At 37.7% G+C, this 27,164-nt stretch overlaps 1 protein-coding gene across 2 annotated transcripts in view; it reads left to right on the top strand.

The window, feature by feature from the left end:
• Positions 1-1,446: 1,446 nt before the first annotated feature.
• LOC139939492 (uncharacterized) overlaps positions 1,447-27,164 on the top strand; it is a 180,274-nt gene continuing 154,556 nt past the window's right edge. Inside the window, exons 1-2 of one of the 2 annotated variants that reach the window (XM_071935452.1) lie at positions 1,447-1,535; positions 12,535-12,744. In XM_071935452.1, the coding sequence (XP_071791553.1) occupies positions 12,571-12,744 (174 nt within the window). In that variant the 5' untranslated portion in view covers positions 1,447-1,535; positions 12,535-12,570. Of the gene's footprint in view, positions 1,536-12,534; positions 12,745-14,880; positions 15,202-27,164 lie in introns of those variants that run through there. The other variant, XM_071935453.1, reaches the window with a different exon arrangement.

The raw sequence follows: 27,164 nt of genomic DNA on the forward strand, positions 1-27,164 counted from the left end.
CTTTCAATAATTATATACAGTGCTAAGAACGTCCACGCATAGGTGTTGGGTAAAATACCCCCCAAAAAATGATAAAAGTCAAATCCAGTCTCAAGTGCCGGGAAGTATAATTTTGACCAGCAAGGGGATGGTGCAATGAACCAGCCTTTAGACATGAGCAATTTCCCTCCAAAGTGACAAAGGCCGGTAAAATTTTGATGCAAGTCACGGTGGATCCTCGGAGCAGGTTTTGCCGAAAATGATCAATCGTCAGCACTCTAGCTTTCGATTGTCTCGACCATCACCACCCCCAAAGTTTTTTTTTTTTTTTTTTTTTTAACAAAAATTTATTTTGTTAACTGTCATTGTAACAAATTATTGTTCAGTTGTTAGGTTCCTTCGTTGGGGGATCGTTTGAATGGACAGACAACAATACCCTGCAGAACCATTCAAAGTTACACCAGTGTGCTCTCTTAAAAATTGAGGAGATCAATGCCGCAAACATGCAATATCGCCCTCTTGTGGTTGAAATTTATGTAGATTCGGATGCATTACCCAAAATAAAAGGAAACTCTGATTCTCAATTTTTTCCCCCCAGCAAACCGGATAGATAGATTTTTTTTCAATAGGGGCGCGGTTGCCTTTTAACCTGAAGTAGTAATCAGGGGTGTCAATCTGTCTTGAGAGGTGTGGGGGGGGGGGGAATTGTAAGTCATAACATTTTACGGCCCGGGGCAAGGGCTCGCTAGGGCCCCTAAGAAATTGGTCCGTAGATGATGCCCTCTTTTTTTTGGGGGGGGGGGAGGGGATGTGCAAATTTGTCAACGATGGAGCCTTCGCGTGAGAAGCCTTAACAATGAGTTAACATTTTTGCATTTTAGATGCTCTGGTAAAATCTTGTGCCAATTTTGAGGTGGGGGCGGCATTTGATATAGGGGAGCATGTCCCCCTGTCCCTCCCCTGATTGACGCCCATGTTTATTTCAATAAAATACATACCCCTATTGCTGAAAGTTGCACCGTCAAGATTGGGGTCTGCTAGCGCAGGCCATTTTTATTGTCTATTGGTGTTTTTGTCAATGGATGGGCCTAGCCAGCTCTCATCATTTTATTTTTAATTAATTGATAATTAATTGGAAGCGTGCGCCAACAGCGTTTAAGACAACCAGACCTTCCCCACCCTTTTCATTATTCAACAAAAGTTTACATAAAGCATAGGCCCTTTTCGAAACCAAGGCTTTGGATTCGGCTCAGGCTAGCTTGCTCGGCCCCGCGGTGTTTTTGACGACTGTGGTTGCTTTGTGTATTATACACGCTCAGTCTCACAGCATACGAGAGAACGGAACCTGAAGCCGAATCCAAAGCCATGGTTTCGAAAAGGGCCATAGCCTGAACATCTGACGTCACACAAACTTTACCTCCTAGCTAGAAAGGGCCAGAGAGGGCGCTCTATTACTAAACCGTGATTCTTCCCCTCCTACACAAGTTTTCGTCTCGTTTCTTCGAGAACTACTCAGCCTTTTGCTGGCAGAATTTCAAACTTTTGTCCATGAAAAGGTGAGCTATCAATAATTATATAACATGTGGAGCAACCAATATGTAGCAAGTTAATAATCTCCAAGTTGTATCCTTCGTTTTTCATGGAACAAGTCACTTGGTGTGACAACTTGGGTGTTTTTTCTTTCATTTATATCTCGCAACTTCAAAGACCAATTGAGCTTGAATTTTCACAAGTTTGTTACTTTATGCATGTTGAGATACCCCAAGCCAAGTGAAAAGACTAGTCTTTGACAATTACCAATAGTGTCCATTGTCTTTAACTGTGATGAAAATAAATAAATTGAATTGAATTTAATCAGGCTCGACATGCTCGATGGGGGGTCAAATCAAAGCTAAGCCTTCGTGAATTTTGCCAGACTGAACAAACAGAAAGCATGGAATGGAGGTAGTCTAATTCTACTCCAAACAAGCTGTGTGTTAGTTTTACTTTAATTGTACCGACATTAAAATTCATCTTGGTTGGGTTTGAATTTAGTTGTTTGTTGAAATTTCTTAAAGTCACCCGGAAGTGGTATTTTGTCAAAATAAACTTTTGTCACTAAAATAATGTGTGTTGATGAGTGGAATATGAATAAACCAGGGTTAAAAAAAACTAGTTTCCATGTTATTTAAAAATTTGAAAATAAGCCCGACCCGAAAGGGCGCTGTTCGTGACATCAATCGAGGCGCGATGAATTGCATGCAGTGCCAACACAAGATAGTGACGCTTGGCGCAAGCTAAAAACATGCCCTCAAAGTTTAAACAATACCTGATTTTTTTCCTGTTAGGCAAGTGCTCCTTTAGGTTCGTTACGTCTTTCAGGACCTTCTTCGACTTCCCCACTAGCTGGAAAAAAATGCTGGGATGGCGTCATGTTTTAGAAAAGAACTTTTCTCTTCATGTCAAAATATGTAGTGTATTCCGGATTCTCGAAGCACGACGGCTCGAAGTTTTAGCTGCACAGCGCTTGAAAAGACGTCGGACCGGACCACTTTGCAAACTGACCCCATCTTTAGTTGTTTTGCTGCATCCAGCTGCAATACACCTGGTCGAAATTGCCTGGAAAATGCAAGAAAAACACTTTTTCGAAATGAAAAAACTTACGACTAGGACTTGAATGTACATGCACGTACATTTGTTCGATGTTCGATCGAGGCAAAGTCTGCCTCGATTGACGTCACAAAAGGGGTAGGCGGAGTCACCCCCCACACAACTTTTTTTTTTTTTTTTTAAACATATAAATCGATAAAAACAATTACTCAAAAAATTATTTTATTGTTCAGAAACATATACTCTACTGTTTGAAGAAAAAAAAATATACTTTTAAACTTTTTATTTTTATCAATTTGTCACAACTTTTAAGTTCTACTTCAATTTTTAGTTCAATAACAACATACCCAGGTCCAGTAGGTTCGTTTCTGGCACTGATTTTAGTCTACCCTTTGTAAAATATGTAACATAAAAATCTTTGGTGAAGGTTGCTTGGTCTAAAAGCCTACACTGTTGTCCAACAGACTGTAACCATTTGAAAACTTTTTTTTGTATCCAAAGCCAAAAGTTATACTGTTCAGCTGGGTATGAATTGAACTGGAGCAACAATAGATCTATTCGAAACTTTGCATGGTGGAGATAAGATATAGAAGAGTTTGCGGTAACACCATGTAATAACAATCTCTAAATGAGTTGGGGTGGTTCTGAAAAGAACCGTTGGGTTAACTCGACGTTTCGATCAGTATGATTCTGATCGAAACGTCGAGTTAACCCAACGGTTCTTTTCAGAACCACCCCAACTCATTTAGAGATTGTTATTACATGGTGTTACCGCAAACTCTTCTATATAATAGATCTATTCATTAAGCTGACAACAATTGGCAGGACCTCAAAAGAATTAGGGCGGACTTATATGGGCAATTGGACATCTCTTTTTTTTTAAAGAATTTGTTTGTGTGTGATTGATTAATCACATTTCTTATGCATGAGAGCAAGGCTGGCTGCTTAGAAAACAGGCTGACCCTCTCCCCTATCAATTATAACTTCTATAAATTTCTTCAGTAGTCCGTTCTGTATCAATTAGAACCATAAACTCATCAGAAATGTTTTGACCCAAATTCCGAAAATTTGCACCATACCGGTATGGTAGATTTTTTTAAATTTATGACCAAAGATCCAAACTCACAAAATTTTCTATGAATCTAAAAGATTTGGTTATTTACCCAGTCTCAACTGATAAAATGTCTTCAGTAGTCCGTTCTATTTGGAACCATAAAATCATCCGAAATATTTTGACCCAAAATCTGAAAACTTTTACCATTTCGGTATGGTCGATTTTTTTTCATTTCAGACCAAAAATCCAAACTTACAAAATTCGCTATAATTCTAAAAATTGTTCTTGTTTACCCAGTCTGAACTGATAGAGTGTCTTCAGTAGTCCGTTCTGTATCATCTGGAGACATACAATTTTGACCCCAAGTCTGAAAATTTTGACCATACCAGCATGGTCGATTTTTTTTATTTTGGGACCAAAAATCCAAACTCACAAAAGTCTCTATAAATCTTATAAAATGTCTTCAGTAGTCCGTTCTGTATCATTTGGAACCATAAAATCATCGGAAATTGTTTGACCCCAAATCTGAAAATTTTGACCATGTACCAATAATCCAAACTCACAAAATTTTCTATGAATCTAAAAAATTTGGTTGTTTACCCAGTCTCAACTGATAATGTCTTCAGTAGTCCGTTCTGTATCGTCTGGAAACATAAAATCATCGAAATTGTTTTGACCCCAAATCTGAAAATCTTGACCATACCAGTATGGTCGCTTTTTTAAATTTCGGACCAAAAATCCAAACTCACAAAATTCTCTATAAATCTTAGTCTCGACTGATAAAATGTCTTCAGTAGTCCATTCTGTATCAACTGGATTACTAAAATCATCGGAAATTTTTTGTCACCAAATCGGAAATTTTGACCATACCGGTATGGTCAATTTTGTTCATTCCGGACCAAAAATTCAAACTCACAAAATTCTCTATAAATCTAAAAAATTTTGTTGTTTACCCAGTCTCAACTGATAGAATGTCTTCAGTAGTCCGTTCTGTATCACCTGGAAACATAAAATCATCGAAAATGTTTTGACCCCAAATCTGAAAATTTTGACCATACCGATTTGGGTTGATTTTTATGTAAGTCAGGGTCTGAAACTGTACCAACAGTGTTTTGTTCAAAACTTATTCATTCCATATTATAGGTTAAATTCTAAAAGTACCCTTTGTGACATTTTCCCCCTCACTTTTTCCCTAGGATTTGAACAGAATTTCTAGTCTAAGAGATCCATTTGAAAAGGTCAACTTTGACCCCATATTAGTAGCTTCACTATCCTTCCAAAATTACACAAATCATATTTCGTTTGGCGCACATGTTCTATCAATCACTGTATGAGAGCAACTTTTTGAACTCTATTCAGCAGCTTTAAGCTCTTTGTCGCTTAGTGTAAATCCGCAACTATTGTCCACACATTTTGATAAAAGCCTACACTATTTAATGGCACGCAAGCATTGTCACCAAACGAGACAAAAAGGGGACGCTGTTATTGGTCCACTGAGTTTGCTCGCTCTCAACCAATCATAATGAACCACTGATGAGGTGTGGCCTATCACTATCAGTTAAAGCTTGGGGACAAAAACCGAACACCAAGTCTGACTTGAGCCCAGGTGTCTGGAGGTGTGAGAGACCTCTTTATATTCGGGTAGCTATCAAGGTGTCACATTTCACATGCAAAGATGCCAGTTTCCATGGTGAGTTTTTATCTTCTATACACATGCAAATTAAGTAACTACCTCCATAGTTTGGCTGTACTCTGTACATTTTAACATTGAGTAGGAGGAGTCTTTGATCATACTATCACTGGGCCTGTATGCTTCATTTTTGCAAGGGAAAGGCGAATCTCCTTTTAAGGGCACCCTATGAGGAAACTGTAAATTTCTACTGGAGCATTTCAAGGGCACCAAGGCAATGGCCAGGGGGCCTGGAGGCAATTGCCTCCATTGCCTCTGTGAAGTATAGCAGGCCTGCAGTACATCTATGTAAAAGAATTTATCTTGTTAGCAGAGATGTAGACTACAGTGTAATACAAAAGCTTGTGACTTCTCATGATTTTTTTCTGATTTCAGGTTTTTCTGAAAAACTTTTTGAGTCTTCACGTTTTCTTGAAAGAGGTGAAGAAGTGTCCAAAGTTAGAAAGAAATAGCTCACATTGTCTCTAAACCTGTATTTTTGTGTATTCCTTGGGATGCATGGAGTCTGTAAACCTCCAAAATGTTCTGGATTTAGAATAAGGGGGCGGACACAAGTCGTAGTGTTTGGAAGCGTAGTGTTTTGAACTGACTATAAAATATTGTAGTGTAATGCATTGGTTTGTTCACAGTACTTTGCTGGCAAAACTACTTTTTTCATTTTTATGAAGTTTTAGGCTTGTTTAGGAGTTATTTACAAAAATGCAGAATGTAACATATTGACAGTTGTATACAGTTGTATATTTATATAGAGGTGGGCTTTATTTAAAAATAGATTACAGACTCTCTGAAACAGCAGTTTGAAAAATATTGACAATTCAATACGTGATTACCTCCAAATAAAATAATTTACATCCCTTTGTGGGCCTAGTGTATGTTGCAGACCTAATTCAAGTATTGTGAAGTTAGCTGCAAACAAAATTGATTATTCTAAAATTAGTTTGGCTTTAGATTAAATTACCATAAAACATTGTTACAATTACTATAACAAGTAACACATGTAATACATTCTTGCACACTGCCTCTAAGAGCCAATGGGACATTGATAGACAAGAAAGAAGAAAAAAAAGTAAAGGGGAAATCAAACAAAATACAGTAACTAAAGCTAAGTGTTCACAATAAACTGTAGGAAATATTTTGGGTAAAACTTAATTAAACCAACCATTATTTACAAGTTGGCAAGAAATGCAAATTTTGTTGCAAACATTTGCAGGACATCACAACAATGTAAACTAGTACTGTAGGCATATGATTGAAAGTAACCTCTTTTATTGCATTTCTACCCCAAACTTTATGTCAAAAACATCATATGCAAAGTACAATGAAGACCCCCTTTGTTATTGTACAAAAGTAGTGAATTACATGTATTAAAGGCAGTGAACACTATTGGTAATTGTCAAAGACTAGCCTTCACAGTTGGTGTATCTCAACATATGCACAAAATAACAAACCTGTGAAAATTTGAGCTCAATCGGTCTGCGAACTTGCGAGATAATATAGAAAGAAAAAAACACCCATGTCACACAAAGTTGTGTGCGTTTAGACGGTTGATTTCGAGACCTCAAGTTCTAAATCTGAGGTCTCGTAATCAAATTCGTGGAAAATTACTTCTTTCTCGAAAACTATGGCACTTCAGAGGGAGCCGTTTCTCACAATGTTTTATACCATCAACATCTCCCCATTACTCGTCACCAAGAAAGGTTTTATGCCCAAAATTATTTTGAGTAATTACCAATAGTGTCCGCTGCCATTAATATGTGTGAAAGCCAACCCTCATTAAAACAAATTCATGAGGATAAGAAATATACGTGTCACAAGCTCGATGGTCTAGTGGTAAGAAAAAGGTCTAGGGTTCCAATCCCACCCAAGTGATTTGCCTGTGGACTTTTTATACATAGAACTAAACAAAAAAACACTGAAATCTCGATACACATTGGTGTATCTATAATAGGTAAAAAATCTTAAACCAGACAACAAAAATAACAATAAAGACACAGGTGTTCAGTTGCATTGTCACATCAGGTGACATACTTTCACAACTAATTACAATGCCTGTCTGACCCCCTTCTATATATCCCACTTTCCCTTTCACAGCTCACTTTTTCACCCCTTTTGTGCATTTTTATATTGTATAGCTTTGGGCACAAGTGACAGTGACAGATTGACGAATTGCAATGTAGTTTGTATTTTTTGGGGACATTTAAGGAGGAGTTTGAACAGTTTCTGTTGGTTGAACCAGGTTTGTCTGGGCATTTTAACTTTCCTTTGCAGTCAACTTAAGCCATGTCTAGGAAAGCCCAAGGTTACATACCTTGACCTGGTTTTATAGAGCTGCTTAAGCACAAAAAGCTGCTAAGCATAACAAAACTAAGCGTATAACAGAATTATAAGGTTATCATCACAAATACAATGTTACATCTGCAGAATTTTATATAAATGCAATATCCTCTGTTCCAGCTCCCTATAAGGCCCTATAAGACAACTTTAATTTCAATTGGGCAATAAAAGCACCAAGGCACTGATCAGGGCCCACTTTCATAGAGCTGCTTAGCACGAAAATTTGCTTAGCATGAAATGTCTTCCTTGATAACAACAGGATTACCAACCAAATTTCCATGTGGTTTTCAGGATAAGCAACCAACAGCTGATTACTAGTAACAAGCAATATGCAACAAATAGAAATTTTGTTGGTAATCATATTTTTATCAAGAAAGAAATTTCATGCTAAGCAAATTTTTGTGCTGAGCAGCTCTATGAAATTTGGCCCAGAGGCTCTCCAACAACTGAAATGCAGCTCCTTAATAATTCTTTAACTTCTGTGGAACCTGGTTTGATTCCCGGTCAGGTGCCTTGCATCCATGTGTATTGGGGTTTTCAGTCCCTTTTTTATTGAGATTTCTTCTTAACAAAAAGTTGGTGTGATGTTTCCATAGCTTGGATGGTTTCATGCCAACTGTAATTCAGTTTCAGATTATGCTTAAGATTTTCTGCAAATCAAAAATAGCAGGATACCAGTCTTATTTTGCACATGTCAAGTGGTGTTACAGCTGGTAACCTTATTCCAGTAACCATAATTTTGTTGTGCTCAGCAATTTTGTATGCTTTAAAAGCAGGTCTATGAAATCGGACCCAGGTCAGAACGTGATTCCGGGTGATCATAATTTTTTTGTTAATGCATGGCACGCCTAAGGCCCTTGTCTAACAGTCTTGTAACCATAGAGCCGTGAAGGCTATTGTCAATGAAGTTCACGTCCCCAACACACCCACAGAGAACTGTGTGAACTTTTCAACTCTTCTCTAGACTGACACACTTCGCGTTTTTTTTTTTACTACAAGCGGCAGTTTTATGAAAAAGAAAAAAATTGACTCGGAGCAGGTTTTGAATTAAGCGCAAACCTTGAGAATAAACTAAAAAATACAGTTGAATAAAGGGGGAGGAAAACAAAAGATACTAACAGTGCAAAATGCCACTCATAAATTGTTTAGGATTTTAGGTTTAACTCTGGGTTTTTTTCTGTCATAGTCCTTGAGATAATAAATTTGTTTGGAGTCAGCTGTGACAGTTTCATAAAAGGTCTTTTGAACTTTTGCATCAAAAAGGAGTCTGAAATTAAAACTATATTTGGAGGCTGAGGTGATTGGTTGCTGGGGAAAGTCTCAACAGCTGATGGGTAAACACACCTGTATTCAATTTTTTGAAAGGGCACCAAGGCATTTTCTCCTTGGTAAAGATCACCCTATGAGGAAAATTGCATATTTCTACCAGAGGGCATGGGTCCGAGGCAATCGCCTTTGTTGCCTACGTGAAGGGTAAAGAGCAGCCTATGATGAAATTGTAAATTTCTACTGGAGCATTTCAAGGGCACCAAGGCAATGACCAGGGGGCATGTAGGCAATCGCCTTCATTGCCTCTGTGAAGTATCAGGCCCTGGTAAATATCCTGCTAGAAAATTTAACCATAATAAAAGTTAACATTCAAAATGGAAACCTATTATTGGGCCTAATGATTATGTGGGCATCCTGTCAGAAGAGTCACTTTTTTGAACAGTTCTGTTCGCAAAATTAAGCCACATCCCTGCAATCGGAGGTCTTGAAAATTCCTTGAAAGTAACTTTGGAAAATTACTTGAAGTGCAAACCTGATACATCACAGAGGCATAGCCCCTGGTCATTGCCTTAGTGCCCCTTGAAATGTACCAATAGAGATTTACAATTTTCTCAAAGACATACACTTTTGGTACTGGAAAAAAAAAATTATAAAAAAGATTTTTTGAAAAAAGAATAATATGCAGAGAGCATTGAGGATCTCAACAGTTTAGGATTGAATTTTTGCCTGATGTTGCACTCCACCATCATCAGTTGGGCACTCTACCCTGAGCAACCTTGTTGCCCCAACTCCTGGTACTTGCAATTCAACCCACTTCCCAAAGGAAACAAATAATTATTTGTGTAATACAGAACTGTCACTTCCAGTCACTCGTGACCTACCACTTGATACCATAAATACCATAAATTCATAGTTTATCAAAGCCATAAGTTCATAATTTAAGACTTCCAATATCAGGAGATTTGAAACTTAAACCTTCCCCAACAAGTGGTTAGGGAGCCTTGAAAATATTATTTTCTGTTTCCCCAAGAAGGAAATCTTGAAGTTGTGAATTTTGTTTATGTGAGCTAAAATGAAGCAAATGGTACATGGTGTTATTTAAGTTAAACGTCAATAAATCTCCTTTAAACTTAATTTTGATAGAATTCCGCACTTATGCTAAAAATAGACGCTGAGTACCTAGACCTCAGACATTTCTTCAAATTTCTTAAGCGTACGCGGGTATACATGTCTTGACGTTTACTTGCATGCACTGACTGAACAACTAGTAGGGTTTGGCACGTCAATGATGCGATGATTGTGCGAGTGTTGGAATGTTTTTCTCTGACAGCAAGGCTTTTTTTTAGCAAAATGAATGCCATAAGTGAAGGTCTATAAGATGAATTTTCAGTTATATTTTGACAAATCGATTCAGAGAAACTTGTTTTTATTTCTTATTCCCCATGATGTCAAGTTTTGGCTGTAGTCTAGACACAACTTAGGACAATAATCTGCTCTTTTCACTTTGGAAGCTAAGTTGAGATCTGGCAGTCTGTAATGGTGTATCTATGTATCACAGCAATCTGCAAGTTAAGTAATTTATGCATTAATTTTGCTGAGGGTATTAGTCTAGAGCTTAGTTGCAACCTTTTGCTTTTTCCTAGCTTAGTTTGATAATTTTATATAAAGTTTGTGTTGCAGGCTGCACAGCATGCTGCAAGTTTGCTTGAATGGGCTAGTTTTTGTGTTGGAAGTTTGATTGAGCTAGTCTTTGCTGCAAATTGTGTGTAATAAGGCTAGCTTGTGTCACTGAGCAGCTCTTGATTATGTGTTTGAGATGGCTGTTTGAGATGGCTGGGTGGAGTTGCTCGATTGACAGACTTACTTGAAGTCATCTTTGCTCTTCTGCGCCTACTTGCATCTTTGCTTTAAAGGCACTGGACACTATTGGTAAATACTCAAACTAATTGTTAGCATAAAAACTTACTTGGTAATTAAATAAGCAATGGAGAGCTGTTGATAGTGTACAAAAATGTAAGTAGTCTTTTAGAAAGAGGTAGTTTCTCACCCAAATATTAAAAAAAGGCCTTTTCAGGCATCTGAAAACTCACAAGTTTTTTCAATAAGGGTGATTATTCTTTCATTATTCTCTTGCAACTTCGATGACCAGTTGAGTCCAAATTTGTACAGATTTGTTATTTTATGCATTGGATACACCAAGTGAGAATTCTGGTCTTCGACAATTACCAAACTTGTCCAATGCCTTTAAAGGCAGTGGACACTATTGGTTTACTCAAAATAATTATTAGCATAAAACCTTACTTGGTGACGAGTAATGGGGAGAGGTTGATGGTATCAAACATTGTGAGAAACGGCTCCCTCTGAAGTGCCATAGTTTTCGAGAAAGAAGTAATTTTCCACGAGTTTGATTTCGAGACCTCAGATTTAGAACTTGAGGTCTTGAAATCAACCATCTAAACGCACACAACTTTGTGTGACAAGGGTGTTTTTTCTTTCATTATTATCTCGCAACTTCGATGACCGATTGAGCTCAAACTTTTACAGGTTTGTTATTTTATGTATATGATGAGATACACCAAGTGAGAAGACTGGTCTTTGACAATTACCAATAGTGTCCACTGTCTTTTAATGCTCATTGATCCACAAGTTGTCTTCTTGTTTATCGGTAATCTACCTTTGAACTGTTTTTCTTCTCAATCATTTGTTTCAATCAGAAAATAGAATCAACTTTTGCAAGCTGCTTTCCGACCAAAAGTAGCTATGGAAAATAAATGCAAACAAAATAGATAATGGCATGATGTTTTTACCCGAACAGAGTCTATCTCGAAGGCTATATGAAACAGTTTTCCCTGTTTATGTGTGTTGTGTTGTGTCATGCTTTCAAAAGAATCTGCCAGGATCAAAAACTAAATGTTTTTTTTTTTTTGGGGGGGGGGGGTGATTGTATACTAATCATGGGTATAGATGCTTAGAAAAATTAGATTTGCGCTATGATTGTGTAAATGACAACGGTAACTCTTGTTTTTGCTGTGTTTTGAAATTCCTGAAGTCTTTTAATTACTAACCATCATCTAATTCCTTAAAGGGAAGGTGCACGTTTGGTAATTACTCAAAACAAATGTTAACTTAAAAACTGACTTGGTAACGAGCATTGGAGAGCTGTTGATAGTATAAAACATTGTGGGAAACGACTCCCTCTGAAGTAACATAGTTTTTGAGAAAGAGGTAATTTCTCACTAAAATAATAAAATACTTCTAGCTACAAGTCTTTTATTCCATCTGAAAGCACACAAATTCGTCCAACAAGGGTATTTTTTCTTTCATTATTTTCTCACAACTTTGATGACCGATTGAGCCCAAATTTTCACAGGCATGTTATTTTATGCATGTGATGGGATAAACCAAGTGAGAAGGCTGGTCTTTGATAATTACCAAACATGTACCTTCCCTTAAAGTAATTGTAACATTACCTAATTATTAATTGATATTTTTAAAACTGCATTGGATTCATTCAGAAACTGCGGTTTCTTTTACAAAGTTTACAAATTCCAAAGAGGTCGTCAAATTCAAACTGAGAGAAATGGTTTGACTGTAGGTTTTTTGCTCCTTTTTCAAATAGGATTTCAATGCCAATGTAGAGCCGGAGATTGCTGGCATGATGGAGGCCATCTCCTCGATTGGAAGCCCTGACGGGGATCGGAAGAAGAAGATCATCACAAGACGTTCTAATACGATGGACAACTTGTTGAACAACTGGAGCGATAAGGTCAAGAAAGCGGAGGAGGAATGGGAGCAGGAAGGTTTGACCAACGGTGTCGATCAAAAGAAAGTGAGTAGTAATTTTTTTGGTTTAAATCCACTAAAGGCAGTGGACACTGCAGTAGTTACTCAAAATAATTATTAGTATAAAACCTTACTTGGTAACAAGTAATGGGGAGCTGTTGATACTATAAAACATTGTGAGAAACGGCTACCTCTGAAGTGATGTAGTTTTCGAGAAAGAAGTAATTTTCCATGAATATGATTTTGAGACCTCAGAATTAGAATTTTGAGGTCTTGAAATGAAACATCTGAAAGCACACAACCTCGTATGACAAGGGTGTTTTTTTCTTTCATTGTTATCTCGCAACTTTGACAACCATTGAGCTCAAATTTTTACAGGTTTGTTATTTTATGCATGTTGAGATACACCAAGTGAGAAGACTGGTCTTTGACAATTACCAATAGTGTCCAGTGTCTTTAATTAGTGAACTGTTTAAGTGATGAAATGATTGCATTATGGATAGAGAATACTGTTGTAGTTTCACGCTTCCCTTACTCCTCCAGTGCTTAGCACCCATGCTGGAGTTTGGTGCTTTTAATTTTAAAGCCATTATACACTTTCGGAACAGAACAAAAAATAAAAGTTTACAGATTTACAAATAACTAACAGGGTTTACAGAAGGTGATGGTAAAAGACTTGAAATATTATTCCATGAAATGCTTTACTTTTTGAGAAAACGTTAAAACAATTATCAATTCTCGACAACGAGAATTACGGATTTATAGTAAACACATGTCATGACATGGCGAAACGTGCAGAAACAAGGTTGGGTTTTCCCGTTATTTTCTCCCGACTCCGATGACCGATTGAGCCTAAATTTTCACAGGTTTGTTATTTATATATAAGTTGTACACGCAGTGCAGGCCTTGGACAACACTGTTTACCGAAAGTGTCCACTGGCTTTAAGATGTGTTTTAACTATTGTGTCAATTAATGGAAACACATTTTTTAGTCACATACAGGCAAGACTGCCTACTTTGATCTTTCTTTCCCCACAAATTTTCGGGCCCTCAGAAAAATCAGTAAAAATCTTAGTAGGAAGGCCTCTTTTACAAGCATGGTCCAATAAATGTATGATAGTCAGCTCTTGTGCTTGAAATAACTTTTCCAACCTCAACTTTTCAGGGGCAAAATACCATGCTTTTGTCAACTGTTTGCATTTCAGAACAATCTTTTGTCCCATATTTGCATCTTTTTGGTATTTTTTGATGGCGTTGTGTATTGTGTTCTTATATAAACTTCCCCCTTTTTTATTACCATCAACCTGAAAAGAGAGCTGTTTTGATGTCTCATAAAATGTTAATGCTAATGGGCTTATTGAGGCTGTTATAAACTCAGAAAACGCTTCAGCAGTTTGATACTATTAGCTTAGTGTCGCTATTCTAATGTGGACACTTTGTATCACGCGGCTGAAGTGTCTAAAATTTGCTTTTTTAACGACTGTTCTGGTGTTTGTTTTTTCTGGCCAGCAAACACTTTTAAACTTTCAGACTGTTTGAACCAGCTAGGGCTATTGTTCCAACACCAGACTCCGCCGGTGATAAAAGCCCTTTAGTTGCGTGTTTTATTTGATTTTGGTGAACTTCCAGTTTTTAACTACGCCCCCCCCCCCCCCCAAGGGCATATAGACAGATAGACAGACAGACAGACGAAAAAAGGAGAAGAAAAAAAAACTAGTATGTGAAATTTACTATACAGCAGCTGACTTCTTCATGTGATTAAACGAGACACAACAATTGTTTTCCCAAGAAAGCCTTTCCTCTTGATCTCAGCGACTCTTGGATCAGCTTCAAACAATCCCTGTGTCGTCTAACCCCTGAAAAATGGGTCACGCAGGAGGAAAAAACCCAACCCAAAACCTTGTTCCAGGACCCAGGTGTGTGTCATAAACTATTCTCACACTGACACAAGTCTGTTTGTCTTTGCCAAATATTTCAACATTTCTTATCGGATGAGAAAAGAAAAAAGGCGAGATTCTGTCAGTGGATTCTGTCATGTCTCTGTGTCATGATGTTGTTGTTTATTCATCGTGCTATTTAACATCAAAACAATTCACACTGATAAGAACAATGCGACAGGTTTCAAGCGGTATTTTTAGAGTGACACGCCCGTGGAATTCAGAAATTGACTTTGTGAACTCAGTAGGGACGTGGTAGGGTGTCAGACTTCAAAGATTTCGTAAGCGATTTTTATTTTTATTTTGGCTGCCAAATTGGCATGAATGCATACAATACATTAGTAATAGTATAATTCAAATGTCATAACACCCCTACTGGGAGAAACAGCGTGCTGTAATATAAAGTCAGAACTGGATGGAGGGCCTAGATATACTTTGTTCCTGTGAATACTTTTTTCTTGGACTTGGCTGCTAGGGATGATGAGACTTAAGTTCCAAGAAGGAGTTGTTTTCTTTCTGTAATGGGGCAGTGCTGTGGGAAATACAGAAAGATGTCTGGACGGCAGGTAAGTGTGCGGAAGTAAAAATTTAAGTTTTTTTCTCTCATGCAGAGTCAATGGCTTTTTTTACATTCAATCATGAGAAATTCCAGAGTTTAAAGAGGAAGGGAAATGTCAAATTCATTTTAATGATGTACTCCTGCTCCAATAGAAAAATCCTCATGTGAATGGGGCAACTCTCAAACATTGCATTTAAATGTGTGTCAACTGCCACTGTTTTCAATATTCCTTCTGGGACAACCTTTCTCAACTACCAATTTGACAAAGCATCTGATGACAGCATTCTGAGAATAAACGGGTCCCTACCCATTTGACATATCCCTTCCTCTTTAAAGGGTCTATGTAACCTTTGTAGGACAAAAAACACAATGTCCACAGATTTACACTAAACTTACACAGTTTGAAGATAATGATTAGTAGAAAGCTTCCCTGAAAATATTACAGGCTGAGGTGCTGTAGTTTTTGGGAAATGAGTAAAACAATGTCATGAAAATAATTTTCGTCTCATGAGACGAAAATTATTTTAATCATTTACAAACGTATTTTCATGACATTGTTTTACTCATTTCTCAAAAACTACAGCACCTCAGTAAGTAATATTTGAAGGGAAGCTTTCCACTATCATTATCTTCAAACCCTGTAAGTTGAATAAATGTAAAAAAATAGCTGTTATTTTCTTCTGATATAAAACAAGCATGCTCTTTGATCTACTTCTCTAGCACTGAGGACACTGCTCCCTATAATAAGCTCCTTGAAATGTAAACTATAGAGGTTACCAAAAGGTGGAATTGGCACTATTTCAACGCACCACTACTTGGTGAGAATATAGCCCCATGATGCGAATTCCTCAATTGTCTAGATGCATTCAAAGTAATTTGGCGTTCTCCCTAAACAGTGGTACGCTGGCCAAATGCCAGTTAAAACACCAGAGGACCACTCAAAACTTACTCCAGGTGTTGAGACTGGTTACTTCAGTGTTGAAAAGCATCCTTAAAATATGGACTAGAGAAACTGGGGATTGACCAGTGAAATGACAAGCTAACTGGTCCTGCTTGATAGTCACTGAAAAGTTGAGGGCTTAAGGCCCGGTCACACAGGCCCCGATTATGAGAACGAAAACGAAAACGATAAAAATGCACGCTCGCGATTGGTTGAATTGCTCCATGCAGAATACGCCCATGCTCATTCAACCAATCAAGGGCATGGATTTTTATCGTCATTGTCACCTTACACTGTTCCTCTAACCCTCCCTCTACTGGTTGGGTATCGTGAAGAATATCAAAATGAAATGACAGGTGCAATATCTTTGCGGGATATTTTCTTAAAATGAAACATGAGAGTGCTCTCCAGTCTTACAATGTCATATCCATGGGCTGAATGCGTCAAACCAGCTGGCTTTAAAGGGAGGGTACAAGGTTCACTGGCTGTTGGCTCATGTTATTTTAAAGGCACGTCAGCTGTCGTCTTCACCAAACTCTTCCTAACTTAGGATTAATCGTAGGATTAATCTTAGTTCCGTATCCATAGACATAGGACGCATTGAATCGATCCTAAGTTAGGACGAGTTACTCGTCTTAACTGAAGATAGGATTAATCCTAGTGTTTCGTGAAATCGGCTGCTGGACACTATTGTGATACTCAATATAATTGTGAACATATAAACCTGCTTGGTAATGAGCAATGGAGAGCTGCTGATAATAAAAAAACTTTGTGAGAAACGGCTCCCTCTACTGAAGCTTTAGTTTTTGAGACAGAGGTAATTTCTCACCCAAATATTAAAAGACTTCAGGGCCCAATTTCATAGCACTGCTTAGCGGCCGATTTTGTGCTTACTGTGCAATTTCTATTTCATAGCGCTGCTAACCGTAAGCACACGAAAAGGCATGCTAACCTTTCGGTGCTTGTACCGCACGAAAATAGATAACGTCACAATGCAAATCCACGGTAAACACGCAATATGGCCGCCCAATTTTTTCTGCTAACCTGTGAAATACGCTAAGGCTTAAGCAAATTTTCTGCTACAGTAAGCACGCAAATTTGCTTACAGTTAAGCAGCACTATAAAATCGGGCCCAGACCTGAAGTTTTTTTTTTTCAGGCATCTGAAAGCCCACAATTGACGAGTGCACACTTGGTTGTCAAAACTTTTACAGATTTGTTATTTTGTCCAAAATGTTGGGATACAAAAAATGAGGATAGTTGACAATTAACAAAGGTGTCCAGTGCCTTTTAAGAAACATTTCTTAAAACCTATATATTGGAGATTTTAAGAAATGTTTCTCAATGTTTTCAACGTACAACATTTTAATTAAGCTCTCGCTTGTTCGTTTAGTAATTTGCTTTGTTTTTATTGTATTTTTGTAATCTTATTAAAACTATTGTATCTTGTTTGTTCCTTTGACTTACTTTTTTTTTTTTAAGGTCTTTATGTTTGCTGGTTGGTCTCAGATGAAATGAAATAAAAACTAGTTATTTAACAAGCAGGGCTATATTAATCCAATTATAAGGAAGTCAATATTTGTTTAAGGAAAAATAAATTCACTTGTGGTCAGACTGATGATTGATTGATGGTTGACAGGTGAACACCTGACTAGGTAGTCATTACGACCAAGAGGGAGTGCCTAGCCTGTAGGTGCTCACCAGGAGAGAACATTTTAATTTGATTATTTTTTGTTAATTTGTGTTTCAACACATCTTTTGGGAGTACCAATGTCTGGCCCACAAGTGGTGCTCCCAGTTTGAATTCGTTCTCTCTTTCCAAACCTTCCCCTTAAAAACCACTTTTAGTATTTATTTTAGAAGGCCTAAGGCTTTGAAAAAAGTATACCCATTTAGTTTTTTATTTTAACATCGTTAATAAGACATTTCGGTTGCAGAATGTGGGTTCAAATCCCCCTCGTGACATTTTTACCCTTAAGAGCAAGAATTGCTTCGTAAAAAGTTAAGAAGGTAGTGCATTCTGCCTACCTGCTAGGCTCCTAGTGCACGATAATTATGCCTACATCCCAACCTACCCCTAAAAAAGGGGGGGGGGGGTTACCCTGTTACAGCCCCTGTTACAATCCTATAAGGATTTGGTGGCAATTTGCCCCTGGTAACAGTTGATTCGGATTGAAAGCTCAAATCAGTAAAAGGATTTGGGTACTTTTTGTCAGACGAAACACAATGTCCACAGATCATTAAAACTACACCGTTTGAAGATAATGATAATTATAGAAAGCTATCTAAAAATATTAGATGCTGAGGTGCTGTAGTTTTTTAGAAATTAGTAAAACAATGTCATGAAAATGGTTGTGCAAAGCTTTGGTCTGTAGTTATTTTCCTCAAATTATGTGTATTTGTTTTAAGTGTTTTTCTCACAAAAGTTTGTTTGGGGCGACTTTTTGCAGCCATAAAGAGTTTGCAACATTTAAATTCAAGCCACCCAGCTAAATGTGTGACAATACGACATATGTTTGTGCAAAGCTTTTCAAAACTTTGTTTGTTTTAGCAATGACCAAGGTGTCTTTCTTTGTATTTGTTTTTGATATTTCTTTCCAAACAAGTTTTTGGGGTTGAGTTTTTGCTTCCATATTGAGATTTCCAATATTCTAATACAAACCACCCTGCTCAAGGTGTGACATATATCTCTGTATTACATCCAGCCTCGTTGAACCTCACTAGTAAGGTTCAAACACATGGCCAGCAGAGTATTAAATGACAGCATTCTTTAGATCCCTGTCCATGTCTTCTATGATTTCAGAGACATTCACCCTAAACACGGCCGTACCATGGAGGGGTCACTGACCTTGTTGATTTCCCAGATGATTGCGTGTGAAATGATCTGTCTAGACTGTTCCAAATCTAGATATTTCTTGTAAAAATTAGGTTTTTAGGTTGAGATTTCACACAATTGAACTTGTGGTGACATCATGCGCGGCTACTGCGTCCAAAGTTTGACGATCTGGGAGTCAAATCGTATGTAGGTATCCGCAAGCAAGTATGCATGTGGGCGCCAACTTAAATGCGCACTTCACAGTAAAACCCACTTCACAAACACAATTTTGATAGGAATGTGTGTGGCACAATGGTACCAGGGCTTGATTCACGAACCACCAAGACTCGGCTTAAGATGAGTTGTCAGTATTAATAGGCCTATTGCCATATTCATATTGTGACATTACACTTTAGCAACTACGATTGATTTGCAGTTAATCAATCTTAGCTCTTTGTGTAACTGGCCCCAGTTTTTCATCTTGAGGTCGCAAAATTGCCCAGAATCGTGACGTAGCAACAATATCTGGGAACTTCAAATTTCAGCAGCCGTCACTTGTTACTTTGAAAGTCAGTTTACTAGAAATTGTTCAAATCTAACTTGTAATGAATTTAAACGCTTTTGTCCTCATCTCTTTGCCAAAATTTTAGGCAGAAAAATTTAACTGGCTCAATGAAAAGAATAACCTTTTTTCTCAAACTGATACCCCAGTGCAGGTTTTCCCTTTAAGCACCAAGCATTTGTCATTATTATTTCTCATCGCGTTAATTGTTTGGCAACAGTTGACTCCATCCAAGGTCCTGCTCCACATACTCCGCATTGATTCCCAAAGTCAACTAGCGGTCGGCCATCAAAGTTCCCCAGATTCTATCATTTTAATCTACTTGTTGACGTACACCAACAAATCTAGGGATGATTCAATTAACTAAAAATAACTTTTCCTAAAGAGTAATGAGCTTCGGTCAAACAGCAGACTTAAATCTGCTCACCATGTGTGCGCATTTTAAAGATAACGTATATTATCAAAAAGATTTGCCCCGTCAAGTTTCTCTTTTTTTTTTCCCACAGAGCTCAGGAAAGTACTGAGTATACAGTGCTAACACAGATCGGTCTATAAAGGTGAAACCAAAATTAATGATCTTTATCCCTGATGCAAATTTCCATCTATTAAGTATCAAAGCTCACTGATAACAAGGTTTACATCAGCACGCCCGACCAATCCTCCAGAGAAATATTTAAATTTCAATGCTTTATTTAAATTTCAATGCTTTATTTCTACCAAATCAAGCAGTAACACTTCAAAAAATGGCATCCCATAGTAAACACAGATATTGATTGAAAAGGAAAAAATAAGCCAGGTGTAGATACTAGGCCTATTATGAAAATTTACTTTTTGGAAATAATTATGATGAGCAACTTCAAAAACATTTTTGTTGTTGATAAATCTGGGACAAATATTTCATAAGTTTAGTACCATTTGAGTTGAGATAAATAGGGTAAAAAGCAACTTGCAATAAAAAAAAAAAAAAAAAAAGGAATTTACTCTTAACCTCTTTGGCGGTAACTACTACAAAAGGTCAATGACCAAGAAAGAAATTCAATTGGAATGTCATGACCTTAAAACCAGCTTACTAATTGAACCGTTCATCCTTGTGCAGTCAAAAATAACCCAGAGACTTTACTTCCTGTTTGTTTACACATGTTGTCCAGCATTCCTCTGCACTTCTGCCATCCCAATGCCAATCCCTACAGGCAGTCCCTTCAGATCCAGTTGAATAAAAGTGTTTTAAAAACTTTTGAAATCAAATTTTTAGAGGTTTAGTTTTAAGATCAAATTTTTAGAGGTTTAGTTTTATTGTGTATAAATACAGGGTGTCTCCAAAAAAATGTACACGCTTAAATGGCTGCTGAATAAAAAAAAAATATATGACTCTGGGGAAAAAGGTTTATAAATATGTATGGATAGCTTATGGACTCATATGACACCAAAAAGTTTGACAATAATTCACGATTCATGATTGGTTGAGCCTCCTCACTTTTGTAAAGGGTAATTAGCCTTCCAATTTGTGAGGGGCAAGTCCGTTGGAGCTTACAAAATTCAGTTCAAGATGTCGGCTACTTATTCTTCAGTGACCAGGGCTCACCCAAGCATGAATTATTTTTGTACTTTTTGGTTCCATGTGAAAGTTGAGTCCATAAGCCATCCATATATCTAAACCTTTTCCCACAGAATCGTATATTTTTTATTGGGCAGCCATTTCAAAAGTGTTAATTGTTTGTTGAGACACATAAATCTTGATAAGTCCCTTGTCGGATATCCAGTTGTTTTTGCGTTTTGTTAAGTTTGAAAAGTGTTAACACTAGCTATATTGAACATACCACCCACTACAACCTCTATTGGGAGATGGAGCAATTGGGACCAGCCCTCAATTTCACCAAACTCTTCCTAACTTAGGATTAAAGGAACACGTTGCCTTGGATCGGTCGAGTTGGTCTTTGAAAAGCGTTTGTAACCGTTTGTTATAGAATGCATATGATTAGAAAGATATTTTAAAAGTAGAATATATTGATCCACACAAGTATCACTCGGAATTGCGTGGTTTTCCTTTTACCTCGTCGACAAACACGGTCGGCCATTTATGGGAGTCAAATTTTTGACTTCCATAAATGGCCGACCATGTTCATTCGCAAAGTAAAAGGAAAACCAAGCAATTTCGAGGCAAATGTGTGTGGATCATTGTATTCTACTTTTAAAACATCTTTCTAGCCATATGCATTTTATAACAAACGGTTACAAACGCTTTTCAAAGACCAACTCGACCAATCCAAGGCAACGTGTTCCTTTAATCTTAGGACTTGGGTCAAGTTAATTTCCATAATTAGATGCTCTCATATTGTACTATTTTCCGACACGAGTATAGAATAAACGTCTTATTGAATTGAGCGAATTGAACCCATCCTAAGTTGAGAAAGGATTAATCCTAGCGTTTTGTGAAATTGGCTGCAACCCCCTTCCCTTACAGGGCTTCAGGCATAATATTTTTCCTATTTCGGTACATGTTTTCCCGTTTTATTTCTGCCCTTGGAAATATCTGATTTTTTATTGATTTTTTATTAATCGGGCCTAAAAGATGTTTTAATGCGTACACCATTTGTACTTGTAGGTCAGCCCTTGTAATGAAAAAATTGTACCTACTTTTTCTTTGAGTCTATTAATTATCATGCCCACATTTCAAAACTGCCTTTTTTTCTCTTCAGCAGCCTCAAAGTGAGAGTATACCTAATGGTACAGTAATTACTCCAAAAATTAATGTCCCAATAAAAGATAGTTCTCCCTGCTTGGACAACTTTGCCAGGTTTTTGACGGTATCACCACCGTTTAGTAAAAAATTAATTTTGTTGAGGTTATTGTTATATAGTTTTATAGTATACATCTACATTAGATAGGATTAAAATGATTGAAATGTCCCAAAGGTACTTTGTCTTTATTCCCATATGATATTAATTCAGGGTATAGCTTGGCCCTTGGGCTTGATTGTTCACTTCATTTAAAGCCATTATACACTTTCGGAACAGAAAAAAAATATAAAAGTTCACAGATTTTTAAATAACTTACAGGGTTTACAGAAAGTAATGGTAAAAGACTTTTCTTGAAATATTATTCCATGAAATGCTTTACTTTCTGAGAAAACATTAAAACAATTATCAATTCTCAACATCGAGATTTATGGATTTATAGTAAACACATGTCATGACACGGCGAAACGAGCGGAAACAAGGGTAGGCCTGTTATTTTCTCCCGACTCTGATGACCGATTGAGCTTAAATTTTCACAGGTTTGTTATTTTATATAGAAGTTGTGATACACGAAGTGTGGGCCTTTGGACAATACTGTTTACCAAAATTGTCCAATGGCTTTAAGAAGTCCATTCAAAAATTGTTCAAAAATATCAAACTAGAGAAAGATGAAAGGCCTACACAACAGGCTTGAGTTCAAGTCTACAGTGATTCCTCCTCCGATAGCCTGGGTCAAGAGAAATCCTAAACCCACAGACCAGTTACAGTGTGATTGAAGGCAATTACTCTCTAGCCTGCTTGTAGCCTAACCAGCGGGGGAGCCCCTCCAACATATCGTTACCTGTATCCACAAGAATACAGTGGAGAAGAAGATAAAGAGAAAACAAAATCTATCATCAGATACTCCCGGTCATGCCACTCCATCTTGTTAACCGCTAATTTTTGTTTCTCTGAACTGCCGATGAGCATCCCGTGATGTCAACATTCATAAAAACAAGAAGAAGATAAAAAGAAACTGGTTGCGAGGCATTCGATGAGAATTGTCCATCTCACTTCAACTGTTTTTTCCCTGACTCGACTCTACAGCTTGATCATGGCTTGAAGCACTTTTTAAGAGAAAAAGAGTTGTTCGACGTCCAAAACCAATATGGGCTCCGGGTAAGATATTTTAAGCACATTTTTGATTGAATCTCTCCAGAGGTTTTGTACATGCTCTTCAGTTAGGTTGTGTTGATTTATAAACAGCTGCTGTGCTGATTATTATTACTGACTGGTCCCCGAAGAGGTGGGAAGAATTTATGCACAAGAATGGAGGGATGGACGTAATGTGTGAGAGTTCAATGCTTTGCTGCCTATTGCAAGGTACAAATTGAACTTTTGTGTGTATCTTTCACCAACCTTTATTTTTCATTCTTTCTTTTTAATCTGTAAGTTAAAGGCAGTGGACAATATTGGTAATTACTCAAAATAGTTATTAGCATAAAACCTTTCTTGATGACGAGTAATGGGTTGACGAGAGGTTGGTGGTATAAAACATTGTGAGAAACTGCTCCCTCTGAAGTGCCATAGTTTCCGAAGAAAGAAGAAATTTTCCACAAATTTGATTTCGAGACCTCAGATTTAGAACTTGAGGTCTCGAAATCAACATAAACGCACACAACTTCGTGTGACAATGGTGTTTTTTCCTCTCATTATTATCTCCCAAGTTCGATGATCGACTGAGCTCAAATTTTCACAGGCTGGTTATTTTATGCAAATGTTGAGACACACCAAGTGAGAAGATTGATCTTGGACGATTCCAAATAGTGTCCAATGTCTTTAATCTGTAAGTTATCTTAGACTGTAGGGCTTGCAATCTCAAAGTTGTGGGGTCGAAGAATGATTTTTCAATGATGAGAAGTCGTTTAGTTACTGAATCACAGTTTGATAAGGTTCATTTCATAATTACTGTTTGTCAAACACATTGTGTTTTTTTTTTGTTTTTTTGGGGAGGGGGGGGTGTTTGTTTAAATTTTTGTTTGGGTAGGAGCATATTTGCGTATTGTTGTGCTTATTTTTTTAAAGAAGAAATCAAATGCTCGTGAGACACCCAACCCCATCAGTACACTCGCTGAAGGCATGAATTATTCCCCCCCCCACCTTTGATACTGGGTGCACCTTTGTAAATGGAAGTATTTCTGAGGACAATTTCGAAAAAGTAAGAATATTAACAAGGAGTCATTATTTGTTAAAGAAGTGCTAATGATTACCATACACCATAAAGTTGTACAAGTATTTAAAGACTTGATGCTGGATCCTGTTACCTTTGTTTACTGACAGTTGTATTAAAGTAGATGATAATTGCAAGATGAATGTAGTAAGATTCAGTCAGGTAGAACCATCTGAAGTAGTTTGTGGTGTTGTGTTTCTGTCAGCTGATACTTAAGTGTTTGTTGCCAGGCGATGCATTCAAGCTTGACCATCGTTAGGTCTATGAGGGAGTAGAATTTCAGGGGCGCTGGCTTAGGTTGAATAATCCCTGGGGTTGCACCCCCTAAATAAACTTCTATAGCGTACACTGCAAAACTGTTAAAAACATATATTTGGTTTGCGGTAACCATGTGTATATCTACTTGCCAGGTATAGTTTGTTCTTTAGAGAACTGTCTTGCTATATATTCTACTACCGCGAAGTAGATTATTCTGATTTTACGGGAGACTTCTCAGTTCTGAAAAGAACTGTCCCATGTGCTTTTTGACTACTACCTGGGTGGAGGATATAGAAATTCAGCTGGGACTACTACTTCAGCTTAAAGGATCCTTATTAACTTCACTACCGCAGAGTCAGTTCTTAGTTGGTCTCAATGTTTCGACTAGCTTGCTCTAGTCATCTTCAGGAGACTGGTAAAAAATACACGAAAAATACTTTAAAATCTCACAGCTTTTTACAATTCAGGGGAAATTATTCATTGACTCTTGAACTACTTTCCTCTGCCCAAGTTGGCATGGGAAGCCCCAGGGCCTGTTGAGTTTTTCAACCTGCAAAAAAAAAACCCACCCCAACATTTGTGTTATTTTCTGAGCATCAATCTTGAAAAATTTCCCTACAACTCTTGCCAAATAGGTCATCCGGAGTACCTCAAAGTTGGAAGTCAACAACCCCCAGGTCACAATTGGGAAAAATGTGTACACCGTATCTGTATCCCTTTTCTTCGGCTCTGAAATCTGTCTTGAATAAAATATTTTGAGGGCCTACAAAATATTAATGAGGCCAACGCTCTGTTTCTATTCCTATAGGATCGAGCAGCTCTCATTATTAAAAGTACATTGTTTTGGGTTTTTGTTTTAGGAGTAAATCAAGTTTCCACTCTCAAGTTTTTAAAAAGGGAATAGAAGAGTGGGCGACATTGGCCTTTAAAATGGCTGTTCAAAACAAGCTGAGTTGTGGCTGTGTGAACAAGTTTTGGATTGGTACTTTTTCAGGTTTTGAAGTGTTTTTAAAAAGGAGTGGGCACGGTTTTAGAATAGCACTGAGTCATCACTGTTATTCCCTTATAAATATCCTTCTGATAAAAATATCCCAGAACCTTTAAAAGTTAGCAGAAAGTTTCTGAAAGTTTAGCCTCAGCTCGCATCTACTCTGCATTGAATTATTTTCAGCGCTTTTAGTGCTGTGCCAAATAGCAGCCACACTTTAAAAGTTCTCTACTTTATTTATTTTTAATTATTTTTTTTTTTTGGGGGGGGAGGCTGGGTCCCCCACTCCCCAAGCTCCCTTCTTGGTTGAGTAGTTTTAACCCCTTAAAAACATCTTGCTTGTACCATGGTCCACTGAAACAATTGGAGGTCGGTGTTCTAGTGGTGTCTTGCCTGGCCTCCCACCTCTGGGCCACCCCCCTTCGTATCCCACCAGGGGCAATATGTGGATTAGGTTTTCAGTCCTTACTTGACTAATTTGTTTTCCCTCATTTCAATTCTCTGGTGTTTTCCTCCAACATCTAAAACTCAAATTTCTTCATTATCTTCTCTCTTCTCGGTTGACTCATAAGAGCATTAGAATACACATATCCAAATGCAAACGAATTCCTCTCTGCCACTTTTTTTGTTTTAGTAATTGAGAAAGGTGATGTTTCATATCAGTTGTACAAAGGTCATTGCCTTTGACCTTGGCAAACCCTACAGGCTGAGACGCTCAGCTGGCAGATGTATCCATCTTGCTCTCAGATGAAATGGATATGGGTTATCAAATGGAATGAAGGAATGGTGCAGTAGAAAGGAGGGGGGGGGGGGGGAGTAGTTAGACAGCTCACTCAATAATGAAGTGTGACTAGACTAGAGTTTCTAGATAAGGCACTCCTTAGATTTCACGGCACCTGTTAATGTGTTGGAGGGCATAGTCCTCAGATATGTTGTTCCTTTTGGAGAAAGGGAGGAATGGGTGTTACTACTTTGTACCAACCTATAACTTATAAGCTACAGCCTAGAAAATTATTTGCAGTTTTCAGTCATTTGCTGCCTTGGGTGCCCTTTGCAGAGTTGCTGGGCACATTGAAATTTCCGTTATTGAAATTTCCGTTATTGAAGTCTGAATTGGGGGTTCATGGGACGTTTCTGTAAGGGTACAGCTACAGCTATGGCTTCCGACTAGGATGCACTGCAGCAGCATCATACATTGAAGTTTAAGATGACCTCGGTAACAACATCCTCAGCAAAAGTTATAGCCGAATTGCTGTAGATGTAGCTGTAACTGCCAACTTGAATCAGCCTTTACTAAGTGTAAACTGCCTTGCCCCTTAGACTCATCCGGCACGCATGGCCCAATCCATTTTGTTCACACACAAAAATAGTTCGTCCAAACTTAATCTAACTGCCTCACTACACTGACAGCAGTCCCAGTTGCTTCTGGTCACTAGCCCAAGGTCAAACTTGACCATGCCATAA

This window comes from Asterias amurensis, chromosome 7 (assembly GCF_032118995.1).
Source record: "Asterias amurensis chromosome 7, ASM3211899v1".
Lineage (NCBI taxonomy): Eukaryota > Metazoa > Echinodermata > Asteroidea > Forcipulatida > Asteriidae > Asterias > Asterias amurensis.